Raw genomic sequence first — 12,475 nt, forward strand, 5'->3', positions numbered from 1 at the left:
AACTCAATTCTGGAGAAGTTGATCGCCTTACATCTATTTAAAAAATGAACTAATTGTCATTTCTTTATTTATGCATCCTCATATTCCGAGTCCGAGTAGGCTATGAATTGACAATGATTACTAGAAATAATAATTGGGAATAAATGTATGTCTTTTGTTTTACCTGTCATCTCAGTGTCTTATTTCCATATTATAGTGTGTTTGACAATCAAAAGTTGATTTGAAAGTAACCGAGCCTCGTTCCGTATAATAGTGGGGGTAATATGTGCAAAATGTTAGTGTAATCGTTCACTTTTTCATAAAAGCACGAAACTTGGTACAGTTTGTTGTCCTGAACATTTTCAGACGTGGAGCCCTCGAAAAAACTCCTCCTAGTGGTCGTGGCGGCCATTTTCATTTCCGCCATAGCTGAATTGTGTATTTTGCTTCATATCTCCTGAACCAAACATGATAACACCGAACAGATGATGTCTACCCTTATGTTTTGAAGGGTGAGGAATAACAACACCAAACACGTGACGACAGGGCGCCGCTAGGGGGGGGTAAGTTAGGACGATTCTAAGGGCCCAGCACTGACAGGGGTCCAAGAGAATTTAAAAATATATATATATTATATTTATAATAATATTATTATTATTATCATAAGGACGTTAATGTAGCCGACTTCAAATTATAATTCTATGTATTAAAAAAAGTCACAAAAGAAACAAACTGGAGTTTTGTTTCTCTATGTTTGACAAAATTAAGCCTTATTATTTATACTACTTTATTTATTCATTTCATGGTTCAGTCCACCGCACGCGAGCTGCTAGACTAGAGGAATGTTACCGCAAATATTCTGACAAGGAGAGAGACGATGTCGCGAAAGGCAAAGCCAAAGTCAGGGTCTCAAAAGAGAAAAGTAAAAGTAAAGAACGAGGAGAGTGACAAAAAAAGAAGGGCGACAGCTAGTCACAAAAAAAGAGAAAGGTATTCATTCACAGACCTTCTTTTGGGGCCCATAACATGTAGGCTACCTAGACAACATTGTGTGGTTTAGCTATAGCTAATCACTGCGTGGATGATCTAGTTAGGTCGCTATAGCTAATTAACATTAACTTCAAGTAAAGTTAACTTACAGTGCACTGTCAGTGTAACCAGGGAGTAGCTAAAAGGACTGTAGAATTTAGGAAGGGGCTGGTTATCTAACTAACTCTGAGCTAAATAGGCAGTGTAGGAGGATACAGGCAGGGGGCGCCAGCAAACCGTTAAAACTAGCAGTTACTATCGTTAGCATTAGCATGGGAATTAGCATTAGCATTAGCATTGGAATTAGCATTAGCATTAGCATTGGAATTAGCATTAGCCTTAGCATACAAACAACTAAACACACGGTAACGGTATCCCATATGAACAACACATTTATTTACATAACTGATGTATACATCCCCAGATATATACACTCCCTCCCCGCCGGCCACACACACACTCAATCACTCACTCATAGTATCTGGCCTGAACAGGCTTATAGTCCCGGACTGTGGTGCGCGTTGAGGCCTGGTTGGATGGCATGTGCGTCGAGGAAGGTAGCAGACAAAAGGGGGGGGTGACGTAGCAACGCGGAGGGAAAGGGGCTTCTTCGTGGTCCACGACGAGGTGAAGGGCCCAGGTCCGGTGGTCCACGTCGAAGCTCCGATGGAGTCAGCGTTCGGTCGCAGTCCGCTCGTGGAGGCGACGGTTCTGTCCAGTTTGGCGTCTCGCTTGGTCCAACGTTTAACAGCCGGCTGCTGGCAAGGCTGTCTAACGGGGACACAACTAAACGGGCTATCACAGCTCTGAACTCGATAATCACTCTTGGTCTTCAGCTTCCGCACGGTGTGCGTGTTACTGAATCCGCCATCTTAGATTGACTTCTCGTTGCTTCTCTCTCGTTACTCTCTCTCGTTCTGATTCTCATCACACACTGACACACTGAGCACTTCCGTTCCTATATATACACCACCGAACCTAGCATCCGGGTCACGGACACACCCCGGATATACCACGTCATCAAACATATACATAAACATTACAATAACAATACATACACTTCACGAAACGTATATGAATAGTATAGAAAATAACAAAGGAAATAACTGGGGCAAAATAGGGCTGGTTTGGGGAAACTAAACTGGCTCTAAACTGTGGGCCTTCACAACAGCCGCCCCATGAAACCCTCGGTTTCAGTTAACTAAGGAAGGCACACTGGCTAGGCTGCTCTAGCAGCGTGAGGTAGGAGGTGATAGTGTCCTCCGTAATTTGAGGGAGCTCAATCAGGCGTGCCACAGGTCGGGTGTAAGTGCGACCACCAACGTCCACGATGGCCGTCCGCACCCTTCCATCCGGACCCGGCAGGACCTTGGTCACTCTGCCTGTCTGCCAGGCGGCGCGTGGAAGGGACTGGTCGATCACCAGTACCACGGCACCTTCGGACAAGTTGTCTCTCTCCCTCAGCAGAGTCTTCTGCTTCTCCTCCTTCTCCAGGGCGCGGATGTGCTCCTCGAAGCAGATCAGAGCGTCTTCCTTGTCCATGTTCTGCAGCTCCTCGTACTCAGCGAAGGTGGGGTTGTCCAGCAGGTACTGCTGGGCCTCGGACAAGGTGGTGCGGTAGGTGACGTTGGCCATGTTGTCCAGAATGTTCTTCAGCGCCTCCCAGTTCCTCTTCCTGAGCTGCTTGGCTTGTTCCTTCTCCTTCCTAGCCTTGTAGGCCTTAAACGCTTGCTTCTTCTCACTCAGCTTGGGCAGGGCGCTGTAGCGTGGGTCGTTGATGATCATTCTCATGGCTTGCTCCCATGACGCGTTGGATGAAACACCATTCTCCTTCAGAAGCTCTTTGAAGGCCTGCTTGGCCTCCTCTTTTGGGTTCCACTTGTACGTTTTCTTCGCCAACTCCGGCCTTTCCTCCTTGGAGGCGTCTACAATACTGGCTGAGACTTCCATGGCTGACGTGTACTCGACGGAGTTGACGGGTGCGTCAATGCTGACCTCGGCCACGTGAGGGTGCATGGCCACCTGCAGGTGTTCCTCGGCAACAGCTGTTGCCGCCATGGCCTCCATGTCCATCATGTTCGCCATGGTAGCAGCAGGATCAACCTGAAGAGTGGGGACGGGGGCGGTGCCAGGAGCTGCAGCTTCTACCGTCCCATTCTCCTCCGCTTTGATCATCGCTTCCAGATCTTCCAGCTCTTTGGGCTTGGTCCACCGGGACTCCTTAGTCTGGGAGTTGTAGTAGTAAGGCTTTCCCGTGTCAGACTTGTACTCCTTCCACGGGCACTTAGACAACATTTGCTCAGCAGGAGATTTCAGGTCGTCTGGTTTCTCCCCTGAGGACTGTTTAGTCTCTGTGTTGTAGAAGTAGGTCTTCCCATCCAGAGACTTATGCTCTGTCCACAGAGACTTCTTCTTTGGTTGGTCATCCTGTGGTGAACCATTTGTGGTACTAACTGTTCCAGGTGCACTGGCAGCAATAGATTCCACTCCAGGCGGTCCGGTTGGTTGGTTTGCTTCTTCGGTTCGGACATGGAGGGATGACGTAGCTCTCCCGTCTCTATCTCTCCCCTCGGTAGCGCCTTGGAGGGCCCACCCAAGCGCAGTCTTAACAGCCATCGGGCAGCCTCGTGGTCCTCTCAGCGGAGGACGGAGCGACACGATCAGTTCAGCGTTGTCCGAGCCGATGAGAAGGGTTGGCTCCGCTCCTTCTATCGGATGTAGGTCTACTCGCCGTAGGTGGGAATATCTTGCGCGTAATCTCTCCAGGGGGTAGTCGTAGCGGGAGAGCGCTAGCTGGTCTGCGGTGAAGACATTCCGAAGCCGATATCTGTCCGACGGCCGCCCCGCCGGGGAGATAGAGAAGTTGATTCTCGCCCCGGTGACCTCTTTAAGGTCGCGACGTATCGTGCGCAGAGTCAGCTTCTCCGCAGTCCCTTGGAGCCCCAACTGGCGCACTGCCCCCTGGAGAAGGATGGTCCGTTCCGACCCGTCGTCTAGAACGGCGTACGTGTCGTACACAGCGTTGTTGTGGTGAAGTCGGACCTTCACCACCTTCAGTAGGACCTTGGAGCCGCTGCTCCGGGCTGGGTCTAGGTAGTAGACAGGTGTTGCCTCTTCCGGTGCGCTACCGGACCTAGGGCTTCTGGTGCCCTCCGTGGACCTGGCGAGGGAGACCTCGTGTAAGATGTTGAGGTGGACCTCCTCACAGCGGTTGCACTTTCTCCTCAAGGTGCAGTTCTTAGCCAGATGGTCGCGCCCACAGTTCCAGCACCTCTTGTTCTCCTCGAGCCACCTCTGCTTGGCCTCGGTACTCAGGTTGTTGAAGTCACTGCACTCATTGAACCAGTGCTCGCTGGTGCAGTACGGACATGGCGGTGGACCTCTCCGTCCCTTTTGAGGGGGTTGAGAGGAATCCTTTCCCTCAGGTCGGGCTTTCCTCTCTCTCCGAGGCTCCTCCTCCGTGTGCAGCACTCCTACTGGGCGTCCTCTGTTCGAGCTCGGCCCGTCCCAGCGGTCTCCCTTCTCCCTCTCCTTCTTCGGCTCAGCGTAACCCATGGCGTCTACGTTGGTGTCATGCACTTCCTCCAGTAGGAACTCCGCGAAGGCAGCCATGCTCAGACCCAACTTCCCGAGGTTACGAACGCGCTGCTGTCGCCGGAACCTCTCCTGCCGGAAGCGTGGGATCTTGCGGAGCAGCCGCTCTACGTTGGAGGTGCTGTTGATCTCGCTGGCGCCAGCTGGGCCCTGCGTCTTCAGCATTCCAACCAAGGTGTGCACGCGGAGCGCGAAGTCATCCAGCGCCCGGTCATCCTTGATGGGGGCCTGCTGTTCGAGGGCTTGCAGTTCAGCAAGGGCGTGGTTCCAGGGACGACCGTAGCGGGCATCCAAGTCGGCGAGCGCTCTGGTGTAAGGTGTCGGTGCGGAGGCATGGGCCAGAACCATGTTGTGGGCTCTGGGGTTCCTCACATGCTGAAGGAGAATCGCATATTTGTAGGACTCTGAGCAGGAGTCGTCCAAGAGCGTGTCTAGGCAGATGCGTAGTTCCACATACTGGCTCCTGTCCTCGTCCTTGAAGAAGGGGAACTTGGGTCCCTCCACCTGGGGAAACATCCTGTAGTGGATGATCGGGGCTGGAGTGACGGTCTGGGTGTCCTTTTGGTCCACTGGAGGACCTAGGGGTGTGCTACGCTCTTGGGGAATGGCTCCCCTCCCGGGCAGCGACGCTGGCTCCCTCTGGGCCGCGTAGCGGTCGGGTCCCTGGTCCTCTTCCTTCCAGGTGGTCAGCTGGGCCTGTAGTTGGACAGTCATGGCGGGGTTCATGGAGCCATCGGCGGGGGGTTCAGGAGATGGCACTCGAGAGGGCCGTGCGGATGATGCTCTGGAGCTACGGGCCGACGGAGCTCTGCTGATGCACACGTCGCGCATGGTCTGCAGCATTTCCTCCATCTTCTCCGCGCGCAGTTGCTCTCTCTCCATCTGGAGGCGGTCGCGCTCCATCTGGAAGCGTTCACGTTCTAGCGCCTCCTGGCGCTGTCTCTCCGCCGCGCGTTCCGCTCCGTTCATCTGGAAGCGTTCACGTTCTAGCGCCTCCTGGCGCTGTCTCTCCGCCGCCTCCATCTGGAGGCGCTCGCGCTCGAAATGGATGCGTTCCCTCTCTCGTTCACGCTCGAACTGGAGGCGTTCTCGCTCTAACGCCACCTCGGCCTGTTGGCGCATACATTCGGACAGCGCGGCACTACTCCCTCTGGAGTGCAGGCTATCCGCCCCAGAGGCAGAACTGCCCACGGAAACCCTGGACCGGGAGGAAGCCACTGAGCGGCAGGAGCTAGGTCTCGAGCGCGCCGTACTGGGAGGCAGATCGTTAAGGCTGAGGCCCTCCCTCTTCCGCCCGCAGGCGCTGTCGGACCGGGCCTCTCCTTCCTGCTCTTCCGTTTCCACGGCAAAACCCTGCGGTTCTGCCATCTCATCCTCAGGCTGGTGCTCTTTGAGGGCTGTCTCAGTGCTAGCCACCCGCGCGCCGGCGGACACCTCGGCCTCTCCGACCACTGTATCCCGTGGAGTGCGCTCCTCGCTACCACTCAGTGAGCTTTCGAGCTCAAGCTCATACTCCTGTAACCTCGGAGGCAACCGCGGGACTCTCTGTGGTCGTGGCTCTGGCTCAGGGGGCGGAGAAGGGGGGGTAACTGTCTGGTCTGGTTGGCTGCGCTCAGCCATGCTATCACTACACTACCTATCCGGCTCGAAGGACCAATTGTAACCAGGGAGTAGCTAAAAGGACTGTAGAATTTAGGAAGGGGCTGGTTATCTAACTAACTCTGAGCTAAATAGGCAGTGTAGGAGGATACAGGCAGGGGGCGCCAGCAAACCGTTAAAACTAGCAGTTACTATCGTTAGCATTAGCATGGGAATTAGCATTAGCATTAGCATTGGAATTAGCATTAGCATTAGCATTGGAATTAGCATTAGCCTTAGCATACAAACAACTAAACACACGGTAACGGTATCCCATATGAACAACACATTTATTTACATAACTGATGTATACATCCCCAGATATATACACTCCCTCCCCGCCGGCCACACACACACTCAATCACTCACTCATAGTATCTGGCCTGAACAGGCTTATAGTCCCGGACTGTGGTGCGCGTTGAGGCCTGGTTGGATGGCATGTGCGTCGAGGAAGGTAGCAGACAAAAGGGGGGGGTGACGTAGCAACGCGGAGGGAAAGGGGCTTCTTCGTGGTCCACGACGAGGTGAAGGGCCCAGGTCCGGTGGTCCACGTCGAAGCTCCGATGGAGTCAGCGTTCGGTCGCAGTCCGCTCGTGGAGGCGACGGTTCTGTCCAGTTTGGCGTCTCGCTTGGTCCAACGTTTAACAGCCGGCTGCTGGCAAGGCTGTCTAACGGGGACACAACTAAACGGGCTATCACAGCTCTGAACTCGATAATCACTCTTGGTCTTCAGCTTCCGCACGGTGTGCGTGTTACTGAATCCGCCATCTTAGATTGACTTCTCGTTGCTTCTCTCTCGTTACTCTCTCTCGTTCTGATTCTCATCACACACTGACACACTGAGCACTTCCGTTCCTATATATACACCACCGAACCTAGCATCCGGGTCACGGACACACCCCGGATATACCACGTCATCAAACATATACATAAACATTACAATAACAATACATACACTTCACGAAACGTATATGAATAGTATAGAAAATAACAAAGGAAATAACTGGGGCAAAATAGGGCTGGTTTGGGGAAACTAAACTGGCTCTAAACTGTGGGCCTTCACAACAGTCAGTATAATTTCAGTTAAATGTATGAGATGAGTGCAATTTTGGTCCAAATATAGGTTATTAGAGCTCAGTGAATTTGTATCCAGCAGCTATGCACTTTTGCTATAGCTAGCTAGCTAGCTAACTAGTATAATGTTACATGCTAATCACGTCATGCACAGATGCAGCTTCAGGATCAGGTCTCCTTCCCTCAACCCACCTCCCAGTTGAAGGAGAAGGAGGTGAGCAGTAGGAGTTTGGGGTTAACAAACAGATTTTGAATATTTTAATGTATGCTGCATTACCATGCAAGCATTGAATACAACTTTAGCTAATATTCATATTTAGTTAATAGTTCTTCCAGTAATTGCAATAACATTGACCACTGGCATCCAGTTAGCTAGCTAGATAACATTTAAGTTAGCTAATCTGGTGTAATGTATGTATTACTATGTTAATACTATTATAGGACATCTTATGAATTATGTACCTATGGATACTCCATGCCAGGGCCCTCTTCAAGCAAGGCAGCCAGAGAGGAGAGCAGAGGTAAAGAGGCAGAATAAGAAGAGCAAGAAGTAACAAAGGACAATGACAGCAGCACAGCAAGTTGGCTTCATCACTAGATTTCAAGGATCTTATTAAAGATTTTGCTACTAAGAAGGCCCAGCGTTTAGCTTTGATTTGATCTCTTTACTCCTATCTTGAATCGTTGTGCAATAGGCTAGATATAGTTTTTAGCTCTCCAGGTATACTATTCCACAGTACTGCCGCAGTGTGTTAAAATGACCTTTTTCCCATTTCACTATTCAATTTCCCTGGCACCATGTCTGTGTTGCTCCCTCTTGTATAAGACACTTTTGTCTTTGTGTGAAACAAGCATGCTGAGTCAGTAAATATCTCTGCTGTAATTCTTCATTGATCTAATCCTGACAGTATGGCCAACTGATCTTTAAAAGATCTAAATGTATTTAGACACAATACCACCCCATTAAAATTATATTTTTTACTTTTTGTGTGATTTATACTTTTATAATTGGGTTAAAATCTTCATTTAATTATACCTTTGTCCTTGTGTTGTTCAAGTCTTAATTTAATAAGTTAAAGAATGTTGAGATTTCTTTGCTGAATTGTTGATTCCTGTATTAACTCATTTTAAATTACATTTTCAAAAGATGGCCATCATTGAATTTCTTGCAGTGCATCAATAGTTCATCAACTTCAACTGGGTTTTCTTGGTTGATGGGTGGTTTAGGTGAGGGGGGGGTTGTCTAGGTTGATGGGTGGTTTAGGTGGAGGGGGGTGTCTAGGTTGATGGGTGGTTTAGGTGGGGGGGCCCAGAATGATATTCTGTCATGGGGCCCAGAATCTCTAGCGGCGCCCCTGCGTATGGTAGACTCTTGAACATGAGATGGTAGCCAGTTGCAATGATTCCTTCAAGCCGTTAGTTGTTACTCTAGGGTTCATTTTTTACCTCATTTAGCATTCTGTATTGTGCTCATGTCATCTTGGCTGGGCCCTTCTAGGAAGAGTAGCCACAGTACTAAATCATCTCCATTTATAGACAATTATAACTGTGGACGTCTTTCTTCCAGCTTTATGCAAAACAATAATGCAATAAAGTTTGTATTGAGCTACAATTCACCTTTTAAATGTTGTATATTGTGATGTAATTATAGCATACATATTCAAAGTAGATTACAGCACATTACGATCAATGTTATAACATTTAAGCAGACATACAGATCAAAGATCAAAGATCAAAGATCATATTTGGATGGCTCCCTAAATTTCGTTGTTTGGTACCTGTACTGTAGCAATGACAATAAAGTCCATTCATTCATTCAAAGAGGCATAGTGAGTGAAGTCGGATTGGTGTGTTTGGAAGGTGTTTTAGACCTGTTCAATGAATAGGACCCTACAGTAATATAAACAAAATTGCTATGTATCTTAGTAAAGGGAACTAAATATCTCAAAACTGTCTTACTACAGCAAGGTCTCTGGGAGATCATGTTCCTTAAATGTAAAAATCCTGCCTTCAGTGCACATCTTTGTCACAATTTCTCTTTGATGGACAGATTTGAGGGATCCATGCTAGAAAAGATCAGTTTTTCATTCAAAAAGAAATCAGAAAAATGTTCACAAGTTGATTATCATTATTAAACAATAATAGTAATGAATATTGCAATATTTGAAAATTGACAGTGCTGTAAATAATGTTATTCTTGCACAATACATTGCACCCACTTAATCTGTCTGGCTGTTGGTGAATTTACTAATTGCACATAAGAGCCAGATGTTGATGAGTATATAGGGGACATTCAATCAGAATTGTAATGTTGACAGTGCAAAACGAAAAGGTCATATGCCAACAAAAATGTGTGTGTAACATGTGACATGACATGTTATGATGTGTAACTGTACAATTTAACAAAAGAAATTGTTTCCACTTAGTAGTCTAAATGTTGAAGAGAGAGGTCAGTGGCGGCTGTCATTTTTTACCAACATTGTTTTGGCTGGCGACCTCAATTTAACTGTTGTCCCCGAAAATGATCTGGCTCCGCCCGTGTATGTCTCGGTTTAAGGAGCTGTGCACGCCGGGCTCTATCTCTGAAATACATTGGAAAATACTTCACACCGTCCTTAAACAATACACTTTATTAACTTAATGTTTTTATAGGCATTTTATAGATTTTGAGAGGTTGTGTAGCCCACCAATTTATAATGAGTGGAAATTGGAGAAGTGTCAGGATGATGCAAACGTGAGACTGAATTGCGCTCGGGGACACTAAGCGCACAGTTGGAGAATTCAGCAGGGGCAGCGACAGCGTTCTCATTTTTTTTGCGCGCGGTCGCTGAATCAAATGTATAATCGGACAAATAAAACAAAGAGCAACATCTAAAATAAGCAGATTTGAACATGATCAGAACATGATTAATGTTTACCTTTGTTTTTACTTGGCCATGGAATTTAGGCTACTTCATTCAGTTCATGTGAGCAAAAGTAAACAATTCTGAGGACAGCGCTTGTACTTTAAAATCACAATCTAACCTCTTTGATGCAAATTATGATCTTCTTCCATAAACGTTATAGGTCTAGCTAACCTCATATAAGAGAGCAAGTGCATGTGTCATACCACACGAATAGGCTATCACATTTCAGTCAGGAACACACGGCTTAGTTTAACCATGTAGCCTATTGAATATAAAACCATGTAGCCTATTGAAAATAACATTAACATAAACGTTATACAAATAAGCTTGGCGTATTTGGATGGCTCCCCTCTTTTCTCTCTCTCTATCAACCTAGAAAGAGACAGAGCGCAACATGCAGGTGGAGGCTGGGGGTGGTGGTGCATGGGAACAAGAACAATAGTAACAGTCTCATAGCACAGTAACGAACGACATAACAGCAACAATAGTATAGGCTACAGAGAGGTGTGTAGACCGACCACTTAAATAGGCCGCCATAACATGTGATTGTCACCTGACAGAAATCTAGAATGTCCTATCTGAACTCGATCCATTCATGATGCCATTTAGCTGAAGGTTGTATCAAAACGACTGACATAGCAGTAATTATAGGCTATTGACAGATCGAAAATAAACGTTATTATATAGGCTACAAAACATAGCTTTACTAACATCGTATAACTAACATTTGAACAGAAATAGCCTTCATACAAGAAATCATTAAAATTCCAAACGATCATCATCCGACATTTTTTTTCCCACAAGTACCCTGTAAATTGATCGTCTGCCGCCAGTTGGCACGATCTCCCTTTCCTTGAGAGGAGCCCACTCTGTGAATAGAGGAAAGTACAATAGATTAAGTGTGTGTGTGTGTGTGTGTGTGTGTGTGTGTGTGTGTGTGTGTGTGTGTGTGTGTGTGTGTGTGTGTGTGTGTGTGTGTGTGTGTGTGTGTGTGTGTGCGTGCGTGCGTGCGCGTGTGTCTTTCCAGTAGCCTACCTCCCTCTGCGCTTCGGACACACTTTTCCCCACACGGTTTTCATCATAGCCTCGCGGAGCGCCGGGCTGCCCCACGCGTACACTGCGGGCGTGATAACATTGTTAAAACGCGCCATGATGGCGAAGAGGTTCGTGGACTCATTTCTAAAGATCAGACCCTGCCGAATGACCAACCTCAACACGATATTAACAAATGAGGGGCACCATAATATTAAAAAGGTTATGACCACAAAAATTATGATCCTCAAAGATTCCTTCTTACTTTCTTTATCGGCACTTGGTGGGTCTCGCTCGAGTTGATACTTGGCGATGAGGTACAGTTTAATCGTCATGACCACTTTAGTGAGAATTATGACCTGTAAACTGACAATGCTAAATGCGTGCATCTGTACTGCTTTGGATAGTGGCAAATACGTTCTTATCAGTAATAGAAAATAAATGTGGAACCAACAGTACACATTAAAGGCTACCACTAGATATCTGCTTATAAAGCGACCGTAAAAGAAAGGGTAGCAAATGGCAAAATATCGGTCAAACTGCGCAAACATAAATGTCATAATATTGACTCCAAGTAGTGAGGGCAAAATGTAAAATGTTCCATTCCTTGACGGATATCCCTCTTTAACATCAAACAGGCCGAGATAGTACACAGACAACCCAGATAATGTGTCACAAATACTGGTGTTACACATGAATATGAACCGGTTTTGAATTCGAAGAGTTTTCGTGGCCAAGATCGCGACAACGACTGAGCCCGCTAGAAGCACGGCACTCGTGGCAAACAGAATTTGGAAAAGAAAGATCAGGTAATCCTCAGGATTGTCAAACGCAAACGCGAGAGGGACGAGACCGGTGTGAGTATCGGTGATGTTAACGGACGTCATTGTAATGTTGAGCGCATGATCGCTCAATCCTACAGTGTGAAATGAATGGTATTTTATATAGATACCTCGCCTGCTACAGCCTCGAACTATGCCCTAGAGACGGACGACTCGGTGACGTCGGTGAGCAAGCATAAGCTTACTTCAGGTTCTTTTTGGGTAGCAGTATGGAAGATCTGTATAATCGAAACTACTGTATTGGGGAATTACTCTGTTATAATGGCTGTGTGATATTAATACACATTGCCTTGAAGTGGTACTGAGTGAGGAATCAGAAATATAATAACTTCATTGGTAAACTATAGCCCACGGCGCTTTTATTGGTTCACACTATTTCAT

The 12,475-nt window shown here is 47.4% G+C and overlaps 1 protein-coding gene across 1 annotated transcript; it reads right to left on the bottom strand.

Annotated features, from left to right (window-relative positions):
• Positions 1 to 11,251: 11,251 nt before the first annotated feature.
• On the bottom strand, positions 11,252 to 12,139 carry LOC308157785 (uncharacterized protein; the record flags this gene model as incomplete). Its single annotated transcript, XM_080531387.1, has 1 exon — positions 11,252 to 12,139. The coding sequence occupies one exon, from the start codon at positions 12,137 to 12,139 to the stop codon at positions 11,252 to 11,254; it is 888 nt and encodes a 295-aa protein (XP_080387513.1).
• Between the last annotated feature and the right edge of the window lie 336 nt (positions 12,140 to 12,475).

This window comes from Nansenia antarctica, assembly GCF_963989245.1.
Source record: "Nansenia antarctica genome assembly, chromosome: 5".
NCBI lineage: Eukaryota > Metazoa > Chordata > Actinopteri > Argentiniformes > Microstomatidae > Nansenia > Nansenia antarctica.